This window comes from Cibotium barometz, chromosome 43 (genome assembly GCF_041138505.1).
Source record: "Cibotium barometz isolate CiBa-2024 chromosome 43, ASM4113850v1, whole genome shotgun sequence".
Taxonomy (NCBI): domain Eukaryota; kingdom Viridiplantae; phylum Streptophyta; class Polypodiopsida; order Cyatheales; family Cibotiaceae; genus Cibotium; species Cibotium barometz.
This window is the reverse complement of record NC_141088.1, coordinates 37,880,562-37,906,041: the sequence shown is the minus strand read 5'-3', so window position 1 is coordinate 37,906,041 and position 25,480 is coordinate 37,880,562. Positions and strand designations below refer to the sequence as shown.

General features: G+C 46.6%; 1 protein-coding gene across 5 annotated transcripts; it reads left to right on the top strand.

Moving 5' to 3' along the window:
* The first annotated feature begins 638 nt into the window (after positions 1-638).
* Positions 639-25,480, top strand: LOC147613887 (plant UBX domain-containing protein 8-like). Of its 5 annotated transcripts, none has more exons than XM_086781875.1 (12): positions 639-874; positions 1,114-1,206; positions 20,322-20,383; positions 20,986-21,586; positions 21,665-21,748; positions 21,864-21,994; positions 22,199-22,535; positions 22,866-23,102; positions 23,688-23,852; positions 24,062-24,205; positions 24,316-24,372; positions 25,145-25,480. In XM_086781875.1, exons 2-12 carry the CDS (start codon positions 1,135-1,137, stop codon positions 25,250-25,252), a joined length of 1,998 nt encoding a protein of 665 aa, XP_086638001.1. In that variant the 5' UTR covers positions 639-874; positions 1,114-1,134; the 3' UTR covers positions 25,253-25,480. The 5 variants fall into 5 exon arrangements, with proteins under 5 accessions (XP_086638001.1, XP_086638000.1, XP_086637998.1 ...); XM_086781874.1 differs by having other exon boundaries at positions 21,861-21,994; XM_086781872.1 differs by lacking the exon at positions 25,145-25,480 and adding an exon at positions 24,618-25,130.

The window sequence follows — 25,480 nt, the reverse complement described above, 5'->3', positions numbered from 1 at the left end:
CTGCGCAGTACTTGGAATGCAAAAACGGAGGGCGAAATGACTTCAGATCAAAATTCTGAAACGAACGGCATATACTAACCTGCAGACGCTCGTGAAACCTCGTCGCAATCGGAGGAGATGAAGCGGCAGGTGCCGGTGATGCTGCCCGGGAGGAGGAAGCCTGCTCTGATACCAATTGTTGGAATTAGGGTTGCAGGAATGCACACACAACTTCAAGAAGATGAGGAAGCTTGAGCACAACACAGTAGTGTATTATGAGTGCCAAAAATGAAAGATAACAAGCCCTAGAAGATAATGGGCGTATATACAATGCACGGGGGAAAAAACCTCCTAGTGAGGGAAAAAGTGCCCCGGCGGTCCTAAGTGTGTTCACACACATCACTACTATAATATGGTAACAACACACACACACACACACACGAAACTTATCTGACTCTCCTTTCCTCTGTCCATCTTCTTTTAGGTGCCACCATAGGGTGGGTTTATATGTTTTTGAATGAAAATGTCAGTGACGCACTTGCTAGCTCAAAGTGAAACAGCATAGACATACACTTGGATCAAAATCTCCCAACCAAAAGCTTGTGAACTTGGCCATTAAATGGTAGACAATAGCATAAACTTTCTAGACTAGAAGCTTCATAAGGAGGGAAAGTATTGCTTTGTGAACGAAGAAAGTTACCGTGGGTTACCGGTTTGGCCGGTCGGTCCCAAAGCTTCAGCGAGCAACCGACAGGTGTCGGGTGATGTCTTGGGCATGGGCACAACATTACAAGCTCCAAAAATCTTCAGAAATTTGTGTTCCATCAATTTGCTTTTTTGAGCTCTGCCCAAGCTCTTCTGGCAACGACGATCGGAGGCCAACACGTGCTTTTTGGTAACCCTCCTTGTTTTTCTTTTTTCTTTTTGCTTCAAAAAAGGAGTTTTATGGAAAGCTTTGCCTGACAGAGATGTTTTCTGTTGCGAATTGATTTAAAACTTTTATTCAGACGATCGGAGACCCAGCCTCCATCTTTTGTTTTTTTTTTTTTTTGCTTCTTGGAAAGCTTGTTTTTGCGTTGAGAACAGATGTTTTTTTTGGTGGATATTGAGCAGCTCTTTCTTTAAATCTGCCAGGGATAGCCTTTTGGCAGCACCATGGATGAGCAAGTGGAGATGTTCATGAGCGTTACAGGCGCCTCAGAAGCAGTGGCCCGGAACAAGCTTCAGGTTAGACAGAACTTTGCCCACAATTTCTAATACATTTCTAATTCTTGCATATGCACTTGTATGTATTGATTTGTGCAGGTAACATCATCTAGGCTGAGACCTTTGTTTCATGCTCGGTTAATGTATCAAACATAGGATGAGGTGAAAGATACTCATCAGAAGTCTATACATGTCAATGATGGCATGATTTGGGTCTGTGCATGTGGATAATGACATCTGGATGATTGTGTGTGGATGATGGTGCGTGAGGAAACTGCCGGTTAGTGTGTTTATTGATGGAGGCTGGTGGGCGGTTTAAGGGAATGCAAATGGCATGAAAGGCTGTCGGTTAAGTTGGATACAGCGAGCTAATTGATCAACAATGGTGTGGGCAAGTGAAGAGAATGAGAATGGCAAGGAAATCGGTTGGTTAAGTTAAAAGTAGTGGGCCAAAAAATGGCAAGGAAACAAAAATGGTAAAAAAACGGTGCAGATTAAATTGAAAATAGTGGTTCTATGTGTGGACAGTAGTGTTTATGTGAGAAATAGGCACATTTTGATACCTGGTGTTTGATGGCTTGTCATAGAGGTTCTTTTTCAAACATCACTAAGGGTATTGGCACACTAGTATTTTAGATATCATTAATTATGTGAAAGGACACTTTGATCCGGAACTTTGACCTGCTCAAGGGTGCATGGGTGTGTGTGAATATATCCAAAAAAAGGAGAGAGGACGCTAGACACCAGATTGGGTCTCAATACCCACTTAAGAGCCCCCAAGGCTGAAAAGATCCTTGATCTGTTACTCTCCTGAGAGGAAGATGGGCTTTCGGGGCTGAGCAGGAGGCATGTACTTGGTGTACCAAGCAGGAAGAATGGTGGCTAGCGAAGACATGATAGTGATGATTGTAGGTCAGCAAATCCTTGAGTTTTTGGAGCTCAATTGCTGAAGGTAAACATGGAGGTTATCGGATGATTTGGCCGAGGGTTGCTTTGTAAGCAGCTTTGCCACGGGTTTGCCTGGTCGAGCAGTCGTAGAGCAGGTTGGGCTGCAAGACGGGCAGGTTGTGGAGCTATTCGTAGCTGGTCAGCAGCTTCAATGGGTTGTGGGCTGCAAATTTTTTATTTAATAACCTTAAAGTTAAGGATGCTCATTTATACTAGTGGGTGCCCAGCCCTGGCCAACCAAAAATGGGCTGCCTGGGCCCAAGGGCCACATGCGCTCTGCCTGCCTTATATCTATTCGGGATCTGGAAAAGGTGATTGGTGAAGTGATTATAGAAATTGGACTGGTCCACGATATCTGGATGCCACTCTTCCTTGAGGACAGAAGTTGATGTGTGAAAATATGCCCAAACATGGTATTTTACCCAGCCCAAAAAGGGGTTTTATTTTGGTATTTTTTGTCTTGCTGCTAGCTGACAGCCTTCCCTGGGGCGACCGGCAGCCCAACAGCATATATATACAATCACTTCATAATTCAGCAAGGCAACAATGTAAAAATCAACATCAATCGATTTCTGCTGCCGGTGCTTCCTCTGCAGCAGCCTGAATCAGCATCATCGTTGTTCTGCACAGCAGCCATCGGCTCCTTTCTCCGTAGTATGTACCTGTACCTGCAGCACACCTCGGGACAGCAGCCCATTCTCTGCTCATTCACCATTGTCTTGGGACAGCAGCCCTCTCTGCTCATCATCACCATCGACTTGGGACAGCAGCCCTCTCTGTTCATCATCATCACCTCACGACATCGGGACAGCAGCCCTCTCTGCGTTTCTCATGCAGTCCACTCATCTGCAGATTTTCGTTTGTTTGCATCACCTCACCTTCGGAGAGCCTTCGCCTCACATCGACGCGAGCCTTTGTCACCCACCGTGCTTCAGCTTGGATCGTGTCTTTGCTTCTTCGACGATCTACTACTCAAGTCACCTCACATAAGAGGGCCTCTTGTATTGGATTTCATTCACCATTATACATACATTCATCCATTTCATGTTGTGTTGATTTGCTCTGGTATCTCACACATCTGGTCCTTTCGTCCTTTTTCCCTCACATCGTATTAGAGCAATTGTGAGCAAAGGGATTGAAGACCTCAAGAGCACACAACATGGATCATCTACCATGATTCCGGAGGACTAGCCTTTGTCACCAGATGTTGATTTAGATCTGGACCATAGGGAGGATGGTACTTCTTACTCATTGGAGAGTCCCGTTCGAGGTCTTACATTGGGAGACGACCGGCCTATCTACACCTACTCACTTTCTACACCTTTGGCATCTCGTCCTTCCTCTCCGAGCTTGTCAGACTTCGCTTCCAGAGGGGGATACATGCCCACTGCTAGTGTGTCAATATTGGACCCGTCACCCCAGTATCCAGCCTCATGTGGAGAGCCTTGCTGCACAGTCCAGCCGACAGCCTGGACTTCAATTTGGTTCTCTCTCTCTCAGGGAGGACGCGTATCACCATGGAGATCCATTATCATCAACTCCGTCGGAGACCGCGTCAGGTTTGTATGTACCTTTGAGTGCTAGGTACCAGTCATCTTGGAGCCCACTACCTCCTTCCTTTTATGTCTCTATGTCTAGAAATGCTTTCACAGAACATACTCGTTTCAATGGGTCTAATTACACCACTTGGGCTAACCTTATGGTACAGGTATTCACTTCCCAAGTTTCATGGAACCTGGTGAGGGATTTGAACCAAAACCCCACTTCTCACTAGCAGTGTAGCACCTCTTGAAGTCATATGCTATTGGGAAGCTAGGAATGCCACTACCATAGTGGAGCTTATGCAAGGCCTTCTGCCAGAGTTTCATTCACAACTCTAGCTATTCCTCTATGTCTCTGATAGATGGACACACCTTGTAGAGAGATATGCAGCACGTGATCGCACACGTCACATTGATCTCAAGTATCAAATCCAAATTTTCTCTATCAAAGAGGGGGATGACATGAATGTCAACGCTCCTGAGTATCGGCGCCTTAACGTGGAATATGCCACCATTGGCTCTGCCAAGCCTTAGGAAGATGAAGTCATCACATTACTGAACAAGTTGCCGCCAACTCTTGCGCTTCGCTCGGTTGTATGATGAGTTTCACCCCAAGAAATCACTGATCGACTGTGACGATCTAGGCTAGGCCCCAAGATCAGTACTCCATATAGCATTGCCGATGTGACCAGCGTGTCAAAAAGCCAGAGCTTATCTGCTGCCCCCCTCATGGAAAATGTGGGCCTAGTGAACACCACTCCAAGATATGTGTATGAGTCAACATACTCCACTGTCTCTTGCCCATATGTGAAAATAGGTGCTGATCTCCAGACCCACTGAGCTGTAGTATTAAACACCATAACCTTGGTCTTACCAAGGTTAATTGAGAGCCCACTGTCCTGTGCATAAGCATGTAAAGTATCCAAGTGCCTGTGCATACCCTCTGGTGAGTCTGCTATAAGCACAATATCATCAGCATATAAGAGCAGAGGTATCCAAGTGCCAGCCAACTGGGCTCCTCTGTCCCCTCGTGTCCCAATATAATCAGAGATCTCATCATGTATAGTCCAAATAGAGTCGGAGAGAGCGGGCAGCCCTGTTTCACCCCTATAGTGGAGTGTACTGGCTGGGAGAGACCCTCTGAAGTCCGCACCTGCCCAACTACTGTCTCATAAAGTGCCATAATACCCCAAATGAGCTCACATGGAACCCCGAAGTCTGCAGCCTGCGCATCAGTCTAGCTTTGGGCACTGTGTCAAAGGCCTTGCGGAAGTCCACAAAGCCACAGTAGATCCTCCTCCCATGTACTATGCCCTCCTCAATGATAGCCCTGAGGGTAAAGATATGATCTAAAGTAGAGAATCTCCTCCTGATACCGGCCTGTCCCTGAGCTCGGACCCCTTGTCTCTCTGGCCATCTGCTCAACTCTTGCTCAAGAATAGAGGCATATAGCTTGGCCAACGACTGACCAATCATAATGGTGCGGTAGTTAGTCGGCAGGCTCGGATCTCCAGACTTGAGTACCGGCACAATCGTGGAAGTACTCCAAGTCCGAGGAAACCCCTCACACATGGCTCTATTAAACATGAGAGCTAGCAAGTCTGCAATCATATCTCTAGCATGTATGAAATGCTTGGCTACAATGCCCTCATGATCCTGTGCCCTCCCTGTATGCAATTTGTCGATGGCCTTCCTCACCATCTCTGCTGTGAAGAAGGTAGAAGTGGGTGGACAGGGCTCTGGAGGGTTCGGTAGTGGTGGCTGCCCTGGTACTGTGTAGAGGGAGGTTGCATACTTGCCCCATGTATCTGGAGAGGTAATGGCCGGAGGCGGGGGGTGCTCTCTAAGCAATCTCCAGGCCTCCCCAGAATCCCGACTCAAAAACAGCTGATACATGTCTCTCTCCAGCCGAGCTAAGAATGTTCTCTTCTTCTGCCGAATGAGGCGTTGGAAGATGATGCGTGACTATCTATATGTAGTAACACCTGTGGCCACCTCTCTCTGTAGCCGGGCTCTGAGCTCCCTACAATCATCATCATGCCAACTATTCTGGGGCATGCTCCCAAGACGTGGTTGTACTGTGGGTTGCGTGTGTGGGAAGGCCGTCGCTGCAGCTATATGTAAAGCCTCTGTCAGGATCTGTGTGAGCTCTGCTAATGGCCTCTGTGGATCCTCTGCACTCAACAAGCTGTAGATCTCTGCAGTGTATACTCCATCAGTCTCTATACAAAAGGTATATCTCGGGTGATAGGAGGACTACCCAACCTGGCGGGTACTGTAGTGGAAATCCACTGTAAAGGAAAGAAGTGCATGATCCACCGTAACTTTGATGGGCCTGGGGCCAATCGCAAAATCCCGGATACTTGGGATGAAGGCTGGCGAGGCTAAAACATAATCCACTGTGCTGGCCCCATGTCTGTGTGGAAAGCAAGTAAAGCCACTAGCAAGTGGATACCTCTCTAGGCCATTAAAAATGGCCAGCCCATGTGCAGTCCCCATCTCCAAGAGGTATCTCCCATACTCAGTACACTCCACCTCATCCTGTGATCTCCGGGTCAAACACATCTCCTCCACATCTATCTCTCTCAACATCTCCTCTGAAGTGTCAAAGAAGGAGGTCTGGTACTGAGCCGTTCGAGCATTAAAGTCCCCGAGTATGATAACATCTCCCTCCCTGGAGAACTCCCATATGTCCTCATCTAGAATCATATATTGAGATTGCCCCTTGGGCGCTACATAATGAGAGAGAGCTAGTTGCTGGAAAGTACTCTTATGATTATTATACAAAAGTACTATGAGCACAAGATATAGCCTAGGGCAAAGTGCCCAACACAAACCCCCCTCAAGTGAATGGTGTGAACGGAGACAGGGTGTAGCAGACTACCCTGGTAGAGGCTGTAAGCTCAAAGCTTTGTGGAAAGCTTCAAACTTTTCCCTCGAAAGAGGCTTTGTAAACCCATCTGCTATATTGGCATGTGTAGACACATAAGCCAAGTCAATCTCTCCTGCATGGAGCCTTTCCTTGACATTATGATAGTGAACCTTAATATGCTTTGTGCGGGCTGAAATACTGGGTTTTGTGCAATTGCCAAAGCACTCTGATTGTCAGTGTAAATGGTAGTAGGGACTGTTGTCCAACACCAAGATCGGCTAAAAGGCATTGTAGCCAAACACATTCCACAATAGCTGTAAAGGCTGCCCTGTATTCAACTTCACAGCTAGAAGTGGCCATTGTAGGCTGCTTCTTACTGAGCCATGAGATGCATGAGTCACCAAGAAGAAAACAGTTACCACTCGTTGACACTCGTGTGTCATAGCAACCTGCCCAATCACTGTCTGTAATTGCAAGCAAGCATAGTGTAGAAGAACTGCCATAAAACAAGGCAAAGTTTGCAGTGTCTTTAAGATAGCGAAAGACACGCTTACACGCTTGCCAATGCATAGTGCTCGGACAAATGCATGAATCTGCTCAACTGAGAAACAGCATACTGTATATCCAAACGAATAGAGCATAAATAGATAAGACATCCCACAGCCTGCTGCTGATAGGTGGCAACATCAAAAGGCTCACCAGCATGCTCAAGTGATAGTTTTAATTCTGGTCCCATAGGAGTAGAAACAGGTTTATAATCTGTCATGTGAAAACGCTCAAGGAGCTGCTCAACATATCTGCACTAAGATAACATGATACCCCCCTCAAAAGGTATAAACTATATGCCCAAATAGTAATGTAAATGCCCCATGTCTGTGACATCAAATGCATGCTGCAAATCAGCTTTAAAAGCTGAAATATCACCCTCTTCAGGGCCAGTGAGACGAGCATGATATCCACATAAAGAATAAGGATGAGAACATTGTTCCCAATGTGGCGTACATAAAGCGTACTCTCAGTTGAACTATTCTGAAACCCTTTGGCAATCAAGTATGCATGAATTTTGTGGTACCAAGCACGAGGAGCGTCTAAGACCATACAGTGCTTTATGTAAACGGCATACTTTACTTTCTGCACCTTTTTGAACAAAGCTAGGAGGCTGAGATACATAAACTTCCTCTTGCAAATCGCGATTCAAAAAGGGAGTTTTGACATCCAATTGATGTATATGCCATTGTTTGTGTGCAGCCAATGCAATAACAGTACGTATGGTAGTCATACATGAAGTGGGAGCAAAGGTCTCCTCATAGTCCATGCCCTCACGTTGGGCATACCGGCTACCCTCTGGCGACCAAGCGAGCCTTATGGGAGATTTCGTCCACTATTTGTGCACATGCATTTATGCCTGCGTGCATAAATTTGTTTTTGCATGACTTGTTTGCGTGTGTCTGCTTGTTATGCCGTGCTAGTACACTGGACGGGGACGCCCCCCCAGTGTACCATGGAATGCTGTTTGCTGACTTGGTGGTGTGGTGTGTGAACAGTATTCATTTTCCCCTTTTTAAAAGGTGAAATCCATAAACTAGAGTAAACCTTAATGTTTATAAGCTAATGTGTTCACACACATGTTTAGAGTAAACCTGCTGTCCACGCCTGTATCTGCTGTATACGCCTGTACCTACTGTCCACGCCTGTACCAGCTCTGGTATACCTGCTGTCCACAGCTGTACCAGCCCTTGTGTACTTACTGTCCACGCTTGTTGGCTGCTGAACCTGTAGTACCTGCTGTACCCGCCTGTACCAGCCCCTAGTGTACCTACTGTACCTGCTGGCTGCCCTTGTGTACCTGCTGCAAGTACAGGTACCTGCATAGTACTTGGCTGGTTGTACTTGCACACTTGTGAAGTACCTAAAGTGCTTGATTGTACCTGCTACAAATAGTACCGGTTGTATCTGGATTGTACTCACCGTACCAGGTGCTCTCTTATTCTTTTTCTCATTTGAATAAATCTGAAATTTGCTAATTTAAATTCAGAAAATGCCTCAAGTTGTGTAGTGCGGGAGCATGGCATGTATGCTGGCCATGATCAGGAAATACTTCCTGGTGTGGCTAGTATATTTCCCTGTGTGGTGTTGTTAACCCCGCTCTCAAAGCTTCTGAGAGCCAGTGAAGGTTAGACTCACCAGGGAATTTGGGAGCAAAGCTCATTGGGGAGAACCAGGCCACGTTCCCTCCGCGGTGTACTCCTTGGCTTGCATCAGTACGGGCGTGCCTGTTGGTGCACGGTCCTGGAAGACTAGTGAAAGGCTGGTGTCCACCCAGTGAAGGTGGGAATGAGCATGTGATTTGGGGCTACTCTGCCCAACACCTCTTCATCGACTTGAACTACTTCTTTTTGGTTGTTTTCACTCCCTTGTGGAGAAATCTGGCCTGTCAGGCCCGTGACACTTGTACAAATATAAATACTCCAAGAAATACAAAAAGTATTGAGGGGGGGGGGCGGCCCTTTCCGGCCCCAGTGCTGGTGTCATTTGTATTTTCAGTATTTCCAGTATTTGTGTTGTTGATGTTGTTTCCATTGTTTAATAACAGTTAAATTAAGTGTTCTAAATATGTATATATTGTCTTTCGATCTGTAGGCCTCTTGTAGGGAGCGATCACACAGGGCATCAAAAATCTACTTTTGATAGTTAGCTTATTGAGTGCACGATAATCGACACACAAACGAGAAGACCCATCTTTCTTCTTGATAAACAGGATTGGTGCTGCAAATGGCGACACGTTGGGGCTGATGAAGCCAGATTGCAACAATTCTTGGAGTTGGCGGTCCAACTCTGATTCCATTGCCTTGGAAAGGCAATATGGAAACTTGCTTGGGGGTTCCGAGCCTGGGAGGAGGTTGATCTTGTGGTCCTCCGGTTTGGACGGGGAGAGCTAGGGAGGGAGATTGTCCTGAAGAAAAATCTTCTGGAACTTTTCATGGAGAGCTAAATACTTCTCGGAAGCACCGGCTACCGTCTGGGCAGTCTGGATGTAAATCATCGCACAATGTGCGCCTTTCCTGATTGCTCGCTTAGCCTGCAAGTGGCTGATGAGCGGAATGTTTAGGATTCCTGGCTCACAGTTAATGGTCACTGGGGCGTTGGACACATTCTGGCTAATCTGGAAAGTGTGCTTGTCCCACTTGACATATCAGGAAGGAACTTGTGAAACCATTGAATGCCCAAAATTATGTCTGCTCCTACAAGAGGGGCAACCATAAAATCACGCATAATTACTATGCCCTGAATAACTAACTTAGCACCAAGAGCTTCATGCTTGTGCTAAAACCCTCAACTTGCTTGTCCATCGAAGTCAAGACGAAACGGGCACGCCGAGCGGCCTGTTCCGTGACCACGTCCTTCGCGCTACCGCTGTCAAACAAGACAATGACTCTATGGCCACCTATGTAGCCAAAGGTCTTGAGCAATTCGTTGCGCTCATACTCCTGGTCATGGGCGTCCTTCTGCTTATCTTCGAGCTCCTGGCTAATGGTTGTTCCAACCGAAGCATTGGGATTTGAAGAACTAGGAACAACCACTGGGGTTTGTGTGGGAGATGAGCTCACCATTGAAGCCGTGGTCTTTGGAGCGGTAGTCTTCTTAGGACATTCCCGAGAAGTGTGTCCTTTTGTATGACAAAAGAAACACCTACCCTCCTCCTTGTACTGAGCAATCTCCTCAGCACTCAACTTGCCACCGGTCTTACCTGCCTTTGCTTTCTGGTCTGGAGTAAGCTTCGGCGCATTGGTTGAGTTCTTGGAGCCAGAGGCTCCCGTGTTCTGTCCTGGGGAAGACCCCGTCTGGTTCTGGCCTTTTCCCCCCGAGGTGGTAGCCTTGGGAGTAGCCGACTGGGAAGTCTTGGGCTTTCCACCATTGTGCTTCATTTCAGCACTATGTGCAAGTGAGAGTGCGTGTAAACCGGCCTTCAGAAACCAAAGGGCGGTGGAACAAACACTCGCACATAAAACACTTCAACACTATTGAGGACCTAGAAAAGGAAAACAAACAGGGGGAGCTAGAGTGCTCCTGCAAATAGTACACGGACACCGATTGGCCCCAAATCGCAGTGGCGCCCCTTGCGGTATTTCTTTAATTGATTATAAGAGCTTTGATTACAATATAAGGCTGGTAATTCGGCCGTCCCAGTAGAACTCCTGAAGCCTGCAAAGAACCTGCATCTGGCTTCTTGTCCACACGGCATCCACAAACAAGTCCAGCCATTGTTCATATCGAAAGACTCTTCTCACTTGAGTCTGCATACAGAAGCTTTCTCCCATGATCAAGGCTGCCACAACCATCCATAGCCTCTCACACTATGAACAGCATCACACCCTGACACATCCAGTGCTTCTGCATCACAACACAGACTCCAAAACTGTCTCTCAAAAGAGTATCACAGCACAACATACCATACAGTCGACACACCTGTACAAACCCTCTCTACCTTCCAAGGGTACTATCCATCTCTGTCATGGATTCCCTGTCCCCTGTCTTGTCAGTAGCAAGGCTGTACCAAACATGTGTCTACTCCTGTACCTTCTGCCTGCATGTGACCTATCTCCTGGAGAAACCCAAAAACATGTCTCTTCGAGAAAACCTACGACCTGTTTCCACATGAAACCCCGAGGCGTGTTCCCCTTTGAAACTTCTGTCCTGTTTCCCATACATCTAGTTACCTGTTCCCTCATGAAACATCTGGCAACATAGAGATGCCCATAACTGTAGGTCCCACTGTTCCTTTCTAGCAGGAAGAAAACAATCTGCTCCATGAGCACGCAGCCATGCGAGCTTGCATCACTCCCATGCCAAGAAACATAACCACAAGACCTGTACTTGTAGCCAGAAACCCAAGCACATAGCTGAATTTGCGACCAAACAAAAACAGCCCATAAACTTTCCCAAAACAGTCCCGAATCAAAGCATAGAAAGGCTGAAAATTCCATCAGTTGAACGCCATCGACATGATGTCTATGTTCATGGAAAAACAGCCCTTGTTCAATCCAGTCCTCCGCTTTTGCACCAAGAAAAAGATAGAAAAGCGCCTGCAACCATGCGCTTTTTCTCCTATCAAAAGGTGCCCTGAAAACTGCCCAAGCAACACACAGTCCAGCCTCCTGTATGCTGCGCCTGAAATCCAGCCCACCTGGTGGCAAGGAAAAGAGAGAGAGAGAGAGAGAGCTCTGTGCGCTTGCTGTCCTGCAGCCGCCTGCAAGAAACGCAGCCCTGCAGCCCCTGCCTGTATGCGCCTCTTTTTCAGAAAAGTCCCCACGCACAGCAGCCTGTATGCGCCTGAATCTGCACCTGTAGCAATCTGACCTGCCACGTGGACAGTACCTGCACAGCAGCCATACAGTCCTGCACAGGCTCTTCTGTGCGCAGCCAGCATACAGTTCACCTCTCCCAAAAAGCGCATGCTTCCTCCAGAGAGATAGGCGCCTGAATAACCAGATGAGCAGCCCTCCTTTTTCCCAAAAAGCACACGTGGCCCCCAAATTAGCATAAGGGCCACGATTATCCCCAAAAAGGGATTCTTTTATAATTTCAAAGGTTTTTAAACCTTCGTCCCCTCCAAAATCCTTTGTCCCCATGAGTTATGAGAGAGAACTTTAATAACTTGGCTCCCTTCACACTTTTGGGGTTATCCACACATGGGCCTCCATCTTCACTCCCACCTGATGCCATTCACACTGTCCACCATGTCCCCGTGCACATCTGCATCTTGTCCAGAGAAAAACACAGGGTCGTGACATACCCCCCTCTTGAAAAATGGCAAGCGTCCTCGATTGCACTCAATGGCACAGTGAAGCATCTCATGAGCAAAGATACCCCATATGGCAAAAACGATGGCCTTCCAATGCATCTGGATGATAGAACAATCATCCTGCACAATAAGCCACACTGTCCTCTTGCTTGTTCCTTCAGAACCTACAGCAAAAGTCTAAAACCAAAGGGAAACACGTTAACTGTGTTAGCCAAAAACAAAACCATGCATCATTCTACATATGACACACACATGCATTCGCAAACAATATGCTCATCAAAATGCTCTACCTACTCCAAAGTAACAGTCTAAGGGCTGCTCGCAAGCCTTACGCCCATGGGCATCCCGCAGGACCCACAACTGAAGGTAAAACATGAGCATATGAAAGCACTCAATGCATCCAATCACTACATCTACCAAGCACTTTCCCACATATGTCTCATGGCCATCCCGCAGCAGTCACACCCAGTGGTGCATCCATGAACATAATAAAGCACTTGATGTATCATACCAACATACATGCAGCACATGACACAATGCAGAGTATTTCCCAATGTATTCTCAATGGTACCAGGATCCAATGGCACCAGAATACAAAAATACCTCTACGTCAAAAAGTGTATGCATACATGCACAAATAGAGTTCGATCCATATTTCCATGAACCAAACCAACTCTAGGACTGCTCGCAAGACTTATGCCCTCCATAGAGTTATCCATAGTTGCAGTTAGAGTTCAAGGTGCGCGCGACTGTGAACCATACTCAACCACCATCTCCTGTGACTAGTACACAATATCATAGAAGTCCCATAAGCAGATGTACTGTCAGCCTCAGTACCTTCGGGTGAATACAAAGATGTCACCAAGCGACTCCTAGATAACAACTGAGCCTGTCTGTAACAACCAGGGAGCGGAGGTGCTACCCCCCTCTTGAGCATCAGGCAATGCTCCAGACCCATGCTCTGCTGAACCTGAATGAGCCGTAACAAGAGTCGACTCCAACTCAAAGGCATCAAGATAAAGCTGCAAATCCTGAGGTGAATCTGCTAAGTCACCCTCCTCCATCCACTTCGCATCCATCAGTGAACCTCCTCCATCCACTTCGTATCCATCAGTGAACAGCTCTTGAACTTCACAGGATAGCGACGGGAAACCTTACCCTGTACCTTTCTTTCCTTATGTGCCAGTATATGCTCAGGAATAAGAACCTCGTCAAGTTCCTCCACTTCCATCTGAGTCTCATCTGATACATCCTCAGGCACCCAAAACTTGCTTGCACTCCACCCAAGTGGTAAGCACAAGTCCTCGATGAAGCATAGTAGATCACCACTGCTAAACATAGAAAGAAACTGTCTTCCGAACCCATGAAGCCTCCGTGAAGATACCACCGGTGACAAACTGTCGAAAGCCATAGCCTTCAACGCATCTCCTACACCATAACACTTCAACTGCTTCTTGTTCCTGGCCGACTACTTCTTGTCCTTGGTGTCTTTTCTCCTGAGCTTCATCTTCAGCTCTTGCTCTTCACCTCATATAGGCAAAGACACAAAATCCTGAAGTGTGTCCTGCACTTCCTTTTCACTTTCCTCATGTTGAAGCTTTTGATGTGACTCTCATGAGACAACCACGAGCTCGCCCCCTTAGGAAAGTTGGCGATTGTCCCAACCAAAGCAACCACGGACTCGCCTCCTTGAGAAAGTCGACGATGTGTCCCGGCAAAACGGAACCTTGTAAACCGGCCTTCAGAAACCAAAGGGCGGTGGAACAAACACTCGCACATAAAACACTTCAACACTATTGAGGACCTAGAAAAGGAAAACAAACAGGGGGAGCTAGAGTGCTCCTGCAAATAGTACACGGACACCGATTGGCCCCAAATCGCAGTGGCGCCCCTTGCGGTATTTCTTTAATTGATTATAAGAGCTTTGATTACAATATAAGGCTGGTAATTCGGCCGTCCCAGTAGAACTCCTGAAGCCTGCAAAGAACCTGCATCTGGCTTCTTGTCCACACGGCATCCACAAACAAGTCCAGCCATTGTTCATATCGAAAGACTCTTCTCACTTGAGTCTGCATACAGAAGCTTTCTCCCATGATCAAGGCTGCCACAACCATCCATAGCCTCTCACACTATGAACAGCATCACACCCTGACACATCCAGTGCTTCTGCATCACAACACAGACTCCAAAACTGTCTCTCAAAAGAGTATCACAGCACAACATACCATACAGTCGACACACCTGTACAAACCCTCTCTACCTTCCAAGGGTACTATCCATCTCTGTCATGGATTCCCTGTCCCCTGTCTTGTCAGTAGCAAGGCTGTACCAAACATGTGTCTACTCCTGTACCTTCTGCCTGCATGTGACCTATCTCCTGGAGAAACCCAAAAACATGTCTCTTCGAGAAAACCTACGACCTGTTTCCACATGAAACCCCGAGGCGTGTTCCCCTTTGAAACTTCTGTCCTGTTTCCCATACATCTAGTTACCTGTTCCCTCATGAAACATCTGGCAACATAGAGATGCCCATAACTGTAGGTCCCACTGTTCCTTTCTAGCAGGAAGAAAACAATCTGCTCCATGAGCACGCAGCCATGCGAGCTTGCATCACTCCCATGCCAAGAAACATAACCACAAGACCTGTACTTGTAGCCAGAAACCCAAGCACATAGCTGAATTTGCGACCAAACAAAAACAGCCCATAAACTTTCCCAAAACAGTCCCGAATCAAAGCATAGAAAGGCTGAAAATTCCATCAGTTGAACGCCATCGACATGATGTCTATGTTCATGGAAAAACAGCCCTTGTTCAATCCAGTCCTCCGCTTTTGCACCAAGAAAAAGATAGAAAAGCGCCTGCAACCATGCGCTTTTTCTCCTATCAAAAGGTGCCCTGAAAACTGCCCAAGCAACACACAGTCCAGCCTCCTGTATGCTGCGCCTGAAATCCAGCCCACCTGGTGGCAAGGAAAAGAGAGAGAGAGAGAGAGAGCTCTGTGCGCTTGCTGTCCTGCAGCCGCCTGCAAGAAACGCAGCCCTGCAGCCCCTGCCTGTATGCGCCTCTTTTTCAGAAAAGTCCCCACGCAGAGCAGCCTGTATGCGCCTGAATCTGCACCTGTAGCAATCTGACCTGCCACGTGGACAGTACCTGCACAGCAGCCATACAGTCCTGCACAGGCTCTTCTGTGCGCAGCCAGCATACAGTTCACCTCTCCCAAAAAGCGCATGCTTCCTCCAGAGAGATAGGCGCCTGAATAACCAGATGAGCAGCCCTCCTTTTTCCCAAAAAGCACACGTGGCCCCCAAATTAGCATAAGGGCCACGATTATCCCCAAAAAGGGATTCTTTTATAATTTCAAAGGTTTTTAAACCTTCGTCCCCTCCAAAATCCTTTGTCCCCATGAGTTATGAGAGAGAACTTTAATAACTTGGCTCCCTTCACACTTTTGGGGTTATCCACACATGGGCCTCCATCTTCACTCCCACCTGATGCCATTCACACTGTCCACCATGTCCCCGTGCACATCTGCATCTTGTCCAGAGAAAAACACAGGGTCGTGACAGTGCGTCTTCGAAGGTGGCTGGCCTAAACATACGCACCTTCCATTGGATTTGCGTGTCAAGGCCATACAGGAATTGCCTTTTCTTGTCCGTATTAGATAAGTCTAATTGCAAACATAAGTTTGAAATTTTGTTGGTAAACTGAAGGACTGGTTGCGCATTCTGACACGCTCCCCTAAACTCGTCTTCGAGTTGCTCAGGTAATGGGGCGGTAGAAACCACTGCTTAAGGTCGTGGATAAACTCGTCCCAAACATAAGCTACCATACCTAATCTAGTAATCTGGTGTGGGCATGAGCCCATTGGGTCCACCAAGGAATGGCCTCACCTTCCAAGTACCGACTGGCTAAGATCACCCTGTTAGTATCATTTTTTCTAACTGCGGTAAAGTAAGTTTTAAATTGATGCAACCATGAATAAAGAGTTGTGGGGTCGAGTTTACCATTATACTTGCTGAAATTAATTTTCTCGCGAAAATGATTTGAGGAAGCTGCTGGTGTTAGTCTTGCGTCCAAAGCCACAAGGTATCGCTCATGTTCCACGCGTTGCATGGCTTCGTCTTCACGTTGTCGGATCTCCAATGCATGCATCTGCAACTCAAGCATCGAACTCGGTTGCGGTCGTGACCCTTCGAGAGGGTCCCTGTGTAGAGGATTTGAAATCTGGGAAACGGAAGGAGAGGGAGGAGGAGATGGAAAACACGGAGCTGGAGAACGGGTGCGCTCTTCCAGAGCCAGTATATGCGCCTTTTGCTCTTCCAACTTGGTACTCTGGTATGCGATTGCTCGCATCATTTGTTGGAACATCTCTTTAACACTTTCCTGGATGATATTTTGATTTATAGTCGTACTCTTGAGGATCATGTCAGACACCCCTGATGCCCTAGCTGGGCTTCCTGGTGCACTTTGGTCCCAAGGTTCTTGGTCTCTCTCGTCGTCGAAGCTCGCCATAGCAGGAAAATGCACCTCCTTTCCGGAGCGCAATCTGACCATCCACTGTGTGTGGGAGACTTCCGGAGGCTAAAAACCAACCGTCCTTCGAGGGACATGAGTCACTCTGAAAGGGGTGGTCCATCGGAGTTTGAAAACCAACCACACGAGCGAGAAAAAAATATTTGGTTTCTTGCTGAATCTCTACACTTGAAGTAGGCTCTGATACCACTGTAACATGCGGAAGCTTCGGGGGAGATAGGTAACTTCAATGCTCAGAAATCAGCACACTTTTCGCGACAAAAATACCGCACAAAACTGAATATAGAATGATGCAAAACTGAAATAAAAGACTGAACCTGAACCTTTTTGGCTGAGGAGAATCCTCTGCCATGGACCTTTAATCCTTCACCCTTTGCGTTAGCTTCTCCTTGGCTGTCCTGGCCCCTTGATTGGCTTCAGCAGTTGGTGAAATATGAGATAGATGGGACTGATTTATGCCTTGGGTTTACATACCCCTCTCTAATGCTGGTCGGCTGGTTTTTATCTGGGTCGGCTGACTGAAAAAGCCCCACGACTTGCATAAAGTAGCATTTAATGCTGGAAAAGCATGCGTGTTCACACCTAGACTGACTGGCCACTTGCGCAGGCTGCTGGACAGCCTTCTGGGCTCCAGGCTGCCCTATGGGCTAGCCAACTGTCTGGGTTGGCCCAAGGCAAGTCGGCTGTCTAGCCAAGCCCTCTTGGGCTGGCTGACAGCCTGCCCAACCCTTCCTTGGGCTGGTGGGCAAGGGCCATGGGCCCCTTTGGGTGGCCTAAGGCCTACCCCCTGCCCAAACATGGGTATAATCCCCTTTCTGGGGTAGCCCTAAGGGATAACCCCTTCTACATGCAACCTACATAGCTGTCTGGCATCTGGCCACAGACCAAACACACAGAGCAACTGACATCATTCCAGAGGGAGACTCACAGCGCAGATTGGCACTGTTTCATGTGCAGGACAATGCACACTTGACCTTGGACACGTGTGTAGGACAATGCACACCTGACCTCGGATGAATGGAGTGGAACCCTGGCTGACTCGTCCCGGACTGGGCTCACATGGGACCAGTTTTCCACCCCAGGTCTTGCACCTTCTTGTACAGATATGTCTACGTGGCATCCAAGTGCGGGATGCACATGACAAAAATACCATAGCCCTTGTAAATATCAAGCACATATGAATAGATGGGGTTTCTTCCAAAATATGTGTGTAAATGCATACATTTGTGTGCATGGCTTATTTTTATTTGTGTGTATTGTTTTGTTTGCCTAGACAATGCTTGGATTTTATTGCATGAGAAGCTCGTGGATCTGGGGACTCCTGGATTGCACCCATGAGTTAGTATGTTGCATTAAGTATGAAAAATTTTTACAAAATGGAGATTTCACACCAAGTAAGGTGGAGATCTCAACCAATCAGGAGCCCTGTGCTGCCAATAGGGTCCCGAATGAGAGGACGTGAAAAAGATACCAATGTCCCACTCTCTCATAAACTGGCCGCGCTTCCTCTCCGCAGCCCTCGAAGATTCTGGCCCAGGTAGCCATGATGGTGTGAATAATATCACTCCAAATCCTGCAAAGACAGTGAGAAACAAGAACGGGAGTACCCTCAATGGCCTCGGTGCATCTAGCCTTCCAGATATTCCAGGCTGAGATGCTAGCAAATAATCTGACGAAGGCTCGGGTCGATGTGAGGCGAAGACACTCCGTAAGATGGAGATCTACAGAGCAAAGAGGGCTGCTGTCCTGGGCAGATGATGTGCTGCCGTCACGAGGTAAGGTAGCTGTCAAATGAGGTGAGTAGAGATGGGCTGCTGTCTCGAATGGTAGATGTCGTCAGAGTTACGAGCAGAGAGTGGGTTGCTGTCCCAAATAGATGGTGAATGAGCAGAGAATGGGCTGTTGTCTCTGCAGTGTGCTGCAGGTACAGGGAAGGAAGCCGACGGCTGCTGTGTACTGTGCTGCAGATACAGAGAAGGAAACTGACGACTGCTGCAGGGAACTGGGGGCTGTGCTGCTAATCCAGAGAAGGAGGCCGATGGTTGCTAGGTACAAAAGACGGTGATGCTAATCAGCCTGATGCAGAAGAAGCGCTGATAGTAGCATGTTTATTTATGCCAATTGGTTGGTTGGGTGCCCACTGTAATTGGGTAACCTAGATTCTTTAGTTTTAACTTGTAAACATGTTTTAATGTGTAAATGATGCATGTTTAATTATGTTTTGCAAGCAAGGCAACATATTTTTTTACATATTATAAACTTATACATAAATTTTGGGGGCTTAACCGCCCCCCCCCCCCCCCTTCCCCTTCTTGTATGAAACGATTTTGGATTTGAAAGAAACGCCTTTGAAACATTATGAAACGCGTTTCAAAAAGCTCCTGGCAACTATGAAGGAACCTGCAAATTTTTCTTTTCTGGCATCTGTGTGCGTTGACAGCTTGGTTAGGGTAGAGCGTCTAGGTTCTAGGAGTGCACAAGATTGGGTTTGGGTAAAATCTTTATTTGGGTTCTTTCATCACTGGTTCCTAGCTATTCGTCATGGATTCACAAGAGCCATCAGCTGAAATTTTTGTTTGCAATATTAAGGCAGTTTATCATCCATCAATCTATTTTACTGAGTCTTGTTCTCTGTGAAGATCGTGCTGTTTGTAATTTCTTACACATGCACATGCAGATTGCCTGCCTTTTATCAGGTTGACCTGCTCCCGACAGTTTTTGGCTGATTTGGAAGGTAAATGTAGAGGTTTTTGGATGATTTGGCTGAGGGGCCTTTTATACGCAGGTTTCCCCCTGTTTTGGCTGGTCAAGCAGTCATAGAGCAGGTTGGTCTTCAAGACGGGAGGTTGTGGATCTAATCCTGGCTGATCTCAGCAGTCTCAATGGTTTGAGGCTGCAAATTGTTTATTTGTTAACCTTAAAATCAAGGATGCCCATTCACACGTGCATATGCAGCCCGGTCCCAAAATAGGGCACCTTTCACATGTGGACTGCCTGCCTTTTAACAGCCTGTGTGATGTTGACCTGCTTGGGTTGCCCAGCTGCTCAAAGGTCTTGTGGGCTGTCCGCACTGCCTGGGCACCAAAGTGGTTGCCTGACTCTTGACCTTGATGCCTGGCACCAGCACTCTGAATGTCCACGTGGCAAGTGTGAGCTGGACAGGTTTGGTAAACCATTGATAGCACAATGAGGTAAAGATTGAACCTTCAGCCATTTTACATTCACTCTCATACTAGTAAAGCATTGCTTTGCAAGAGAAGGGAGAGGGGAAACTTCTGGGCCATTGGGACCTAGTGCTAGACTCTATGACATGTTGAGAGTGCAACTTCATCCTCTTGTATAGTGCAAAGGACAAGGATGATTTCTGGTGTCGGGGGTATTTTGTGTCTCGAAGTGTCAAACTGTCTAACTAGTATGTGTTACCTGCTTTTGTTTGCAGGCTCACAGAGGAGATCTTAATGCCGCGATCAATGACTTTTTCAGTGAAGGAGAAAACCCTGTGTAAGTGTCTTGGGGACTTCACATAGGATGTTGATGCTCTCCTTATGCATGTGGTTTCAAGCAACACTTGGTGTTGTTTCTTGGTCCCCTAGATAATAGTGCTCCTTTCATAAAATTCCTAATTAAAGAGTAACGTAACCGTGGGTGCCACGAGTGGGTTGAAGTAACATTCTATTGAGCCTCAGGATTAGGCTAGAGTTTTCTTAAGAATCATGTGTGTATTTAGAAGGTTTTAAAGGCTCACTGAAGTTGGAACTAGGCATGCAATCGGTGGGGTTTAGATTCTAGGTTAGGCAGGGATTGCGGGTTTAGTTGTGATGATTTCAGGTGGGAATTATGACTGAATTATGACGGGAGTTTAAGGGAATTACAGCATGGACTAGGTTCTTAACCAGCAGGGTTTTAATGTGATTGAGGCAAGGATTATGACTGAATTATGACGGGAGTTTAAGGGAATTACAGCATGGACTAGGTTCTTAACCAGCAGGGTTTTAATGTGATTGAGGCAAGGATTAGTCACCTCGATGAAGTTGCTTTTGAGTTCTCAAGTGAGGTGTATTAAATAAACTTCATATTTCTCTTTGCTTTGATTTTTACTACAGTCCTCCAGTGCAGAGTCAAGAGGCAGACAGGCTAGACTGGATGGAAGAGGATGAGCCTCCACCCAGACAACCCATCGTTCCTCCCCCGTCTTATCCAGTACCTTCTGCTCCTGCATGGGCGAGTACATTACTAAGTGCTCGAGGCTTTGGGGTTGAAGACACCATGGCTCCTCGGTTTCCTTTCAGGAGCACCACCCCCATTGTTTCTCATCCAAGGGATGTAAGGGATGTTCCCATTGAGTGGAAAGATGAGGAGGAACCAAGAGTGAGGTCTCGTGCAGGTATTCTTATAGAAGAGATTCCGGAAACAGAAGATGCACACCTGCTACCATCACAGGGTCATGCTCATAATATAACTGATGAGGAGGAGTTTCCCGGGCCTGCATCTGCTGTGTTCAGGGCCGGAGGTGAGAGGAGGTCACGATTTGGTGGCAACAATTTTGGTGGAGAATTTCCGTCCGGGAATGTGAATCTGAATGCCCCTTTGATCAACGAGGTTCCAGCAATGGCAAATAATGAAGGTGATGATATTGAAGAAGAAATGTTAAGAGCAGCTATTGAAGCTTCCCAGAAGGAGGCCACGAGGCTGCCTTTTCCAGAGGTATTGAATCAGGTGTTAGTTGAGTTGAATTGTTGAATACCGTTTACATGCAATATGCATATGGTTGGTATGTCACAGAGTCTAAGCGGTGCTCGGATGGATGGAGCTGGAATGCATACAGAGGATGATGATCTGGCACGGGCGGTCTCTCTGTCCTTGAAGGTTGTACTCCATTACACCAATAGCTCTCTTTGCTGTAATGTTATGTGTGGCGGGTGGTAAGGGTTGGTTAGCTGGGAGTTTTGTGACACGTATCTTTTTGCATGGTATGTAGCAGACTGCAGAGCAAGAGAAAGCAATGCGGGAAGGGAAGGACTATCCATGGTTTCCTGAAGAGGGCTTTGTGCATGAGGATGACAACAACTATCCAAGTCCTGAAAACGGCAAAAATCGCGACATTTTGAAGAGGTGGTTTCGGGCTTATTTCAATATTGTTCAATCACCTTAAAGGTTCTTATTTTAAGAACGAAGTCGAGGATGTTGGCAGGCTGCCCTTGCCCAATCGGCTATCATAATGGGGGTGTGGGTTCAAACTCCAACACCAAAATATAATTATATTGTCTGATTGTATTGGAATATAATCTACGATTAAATTGGTCATCTGCTTTGTAGGAAGGGGTCTACTTCTGCAAGGGGTAACTATAGCGGGGATTTCGGAACCTCGATGAACAGCTCTTTGCCACCAGATTATCCACCAACATTGGATACTCCAGTTAATAATGAGAATATTATTTCAAGGGACCCTGTAGAAGACATAGATGAATTTGAAGAACAACCTCTGCTCAGGAGGAGATCGGGTCGGCGCCTGAACCCCACTTTAACACCACCCCCAGTAATAGACCCGCCTGCATTGCCTGGGGTGCATCAAGAACCAAGCAACACAACTAGCGTGGCTGCACATCCCAGTGCACCTTTGGAGAGGAATGGTGATGTCACACGCAATGATGAGGTAAAACTACATCTTGTCACTGAAGCTCCATGTCTTGGAAACTCCCTTTAGATGCCATTAAAAGCCAGGGTGGGGTGTGTGCGCTTTTACTCCCAGCTAAAGAGCTTACTTTGCTTTGTTACCCCTTTTTTTCTTTTTTTTTTCACAACTGGCCTTAGGCCCAAGGTCCTCCCGTGGTTACCACTTTTCACCGCCTGCAGGCGCCCGCTTGTAGGCGATGCCGCCGAGGAAGCACCATGTGGGGCTTTGAACCCAAGACCTTCTGGTCCTAGACAAACATCTCTACCACTTGAGCTATCACCTCATTGGCTGCTTTGTGACCCCTTGCAGTGGGGAGGACTGTCTTCCGAAGAACAAGAGGATGCTGTCATGCTTGAAGCAGCCATGTTTGGGTCTCTACCTGAAGATGCAGCTATGAGGTTTCGCTACCCTTCTGTTGTTGGTGGGATTATGGAGGACACAAATGGGAATGTTTTGGATGACGGTGGACCCCGCACTTATGCAAGGCCCATTCAGCAACCCCCATCGCCCACAGTTATCGCTCAACGTCTACTACGTGAACAACAGGTAATGGCTGCATTTCTTACAATTTAAGGAAAGGCTCCCTTAAAGTTTCATTATAGTGTAACGCACAGTCATACCTTGACAAGACTAAGATCTATTGAGCTCTGAAAGATCTAGGTAAGCCTGCCTTAAACAGCCAATAATTATCTTTTGATAACTCTAGTATTTGATGAATCCAAGATAACTCGTGCTTGAGGTGGCCAGCTCCAAATAATGCACCAGTGCCTTGGGAAAAAGGGTGTGTGTGTGTGTGTGTATTTGTTTTTTTTTTTTTTGGGAAGGGGGGGGGGGGGCATGCATGCAGGCTCAAAAGTGGAGGTGCGCATGCTCAAGTCCGTGCTCAGCTCCAAATAATGCACTGGTGCCTTGGAAAATGCTGTGTGTGTGTGTGTGTGGGAAGGGGGGAGGGGGGTGTGGGGGGGGATGCATGCATGCCCACATGTGTGGGTGCACACACTTATGTCGGCATGTGCTTTAGTTGGAGTAACCATGCTGCATGTGAGGCTGAATTTTAATTTTTCACAAACAAGCTTTTGTACAAGTCCTGTTCTCTGAGTTTTGTCTTTGTTCTAATTTGAATGCAAATAGGACGATGAATATCTTGCTTCATTGGAAGCAGATAGAGAAAAAGAGGTTAGGGCACAACTTGAGGAAGAAGCACGCCGCTTTTTGGAGGCAGAAGCTAAAGCTGCTTCCCACGTAGAGCAGAAGCTCCGGCAAGAGGAGGAGTTGCGCAAGCGCCTTGCAGAAGAGGTCCTAATCTGTTTTATTGACCACTTAAGCTTAACTAGCCATTATTTGTTGACTATCGGCTCACTAAAAGGGGCCTAATGAAACCTTTATTAACTTCTCAAAGTATGCCTTTAGAAAACCATTAAATCTTACTCTGAAGTGAGTGTAAACATAGTTTTCTATGCTTTTATGAACAAAAAACCTTTAACTAAACATGGCTGTATTTGCAGGAGTTAGACAGACAAATAACTGCCAAGCGAGCTGCCCTTCCTGAAGAGCCTTCTATAGATGATGACAGTGCAGTAACCCTTATGGTCCGCATGCCGGATGGAAGCCGGCAAGGCAGACGGTTTCGCAAATCAGAGGCCCTTCAGGTATATTTTGGCCATTTGTTTTGTATGCTTTTGTTCTTGTTCAAGACAGAGTCAAAGCAATGCTCTATGGTGGTTTTCTCATGCTGACGTAATGCTGTGCGCGAATGTAGTGCTTGTTCGATTTCATAGATGTTAGCGGTGGAGTTGTGCCGGGTTCTTACCGACTGGTTAGTTATTTGTTTCTTCCCAGATTTCTTACTGTCCTCTTGTTTTTTACATAGTCTCCTCTGTCTTAATGGCAGGCTACCTCTGATTTTTACTTGTGTAGCTTATCAGTCTGCCATGCACGGTTGAACCATGTGCTTTTGCTATTTGCATGCATGTGTGCATCCATGTCCTATATACTTGCAATGCCAATTGTGTTTTAACCTGCTTGCCAAATAAATCCATTTGTGGCCATGGGTTTGGGTAGGAAAGGCAATCTTGCCTGTACAACAGCAGCGTGCCAAACAAATACATTCATAGCCATGAGACGCAATCTTGCCCATCGTCAAATAAATCCATTTGTAGCCATGGATTTTGGTTGGACATACCCGTCCACCAGCTGCCTGCTGGTCATAACAAATTCCTTTGTAGGAATGGATTTTTGTCGGGTGGGAAATATTTTCCTGGCCTGCCAAACAAATTCATGTGTAGCCGTGGATTTCGATTTGGAACTTGCTGGTCCAGCAGCTGGCATGGGCGAAGTGTCGCAGGAAGATTTCAGTTGTAGATTCTAGGCCCAACATCTTGTGAAGTTTGCAATTATTTTCGAGTGAACATGTACTGCAAATACCCTAATTCAAGCTCTGTAGGTTTAGTGTTTATGAATTACTGCAGTCCTAATTTCTAGGCCCACTATCTTGTGATTCAAATTCACAATTTTCTCAATTTGTAAGCTTGGATATAATTTAATTTTTTAAAGGTGTTGTATGTCAACATAAAATGCAACTTGTGCAGGTAAGACAGTACCCACGGAAAGCATTTACTGATGCAGAGCATGGGAACTCCCTCCATGATCTAGGATTGAGTAGCAAGTATGAAACTTTGTTCTTGGAACTTATCTGAAAGCAAGAAACTTAGATCTGTAGTTTCTATCTATTTGTTTCGAGTCATTAGTGAGGCTTGGGGGAAGCATTTTTAGGTAACTTCAATATACATATTTTTGTGTACTATGATGCAAGTACCCTGTTACTGGCACTCTTCAAAATGGGGTTTTGTATATTGGTTGTGCCCGCAACTTGAATTGTTTTGAATCAATAGATAAATAAAATCAAAAGTAACTTACGGAAGAAA

Bases quoted from the DNA above. Each gene is read 5' to 3' on its own strand.
- LOC147613887 (XM_086781871.1), top strand. From the start codon at position 1,135: ATGGATGAGCAAGTGGAGATGTTCATGAGCGTTACAGGCGCCTCAGAA. The intron at 21,749-21,860 runs GTTGTACTCCAT...CATGGTATGTAG, and splicing joins CGGTCTCTCTGTCCTTGAAG to CAGACTGCAGAGCAAGAGAA. The intron at 23,853-24,061 runs GTCCTAATCTGT...CTGTATTTGCAG, and splicing joins GCAAGCGCCTTGCAGAAGAG to GAGTTAGACAGACAAATAAC.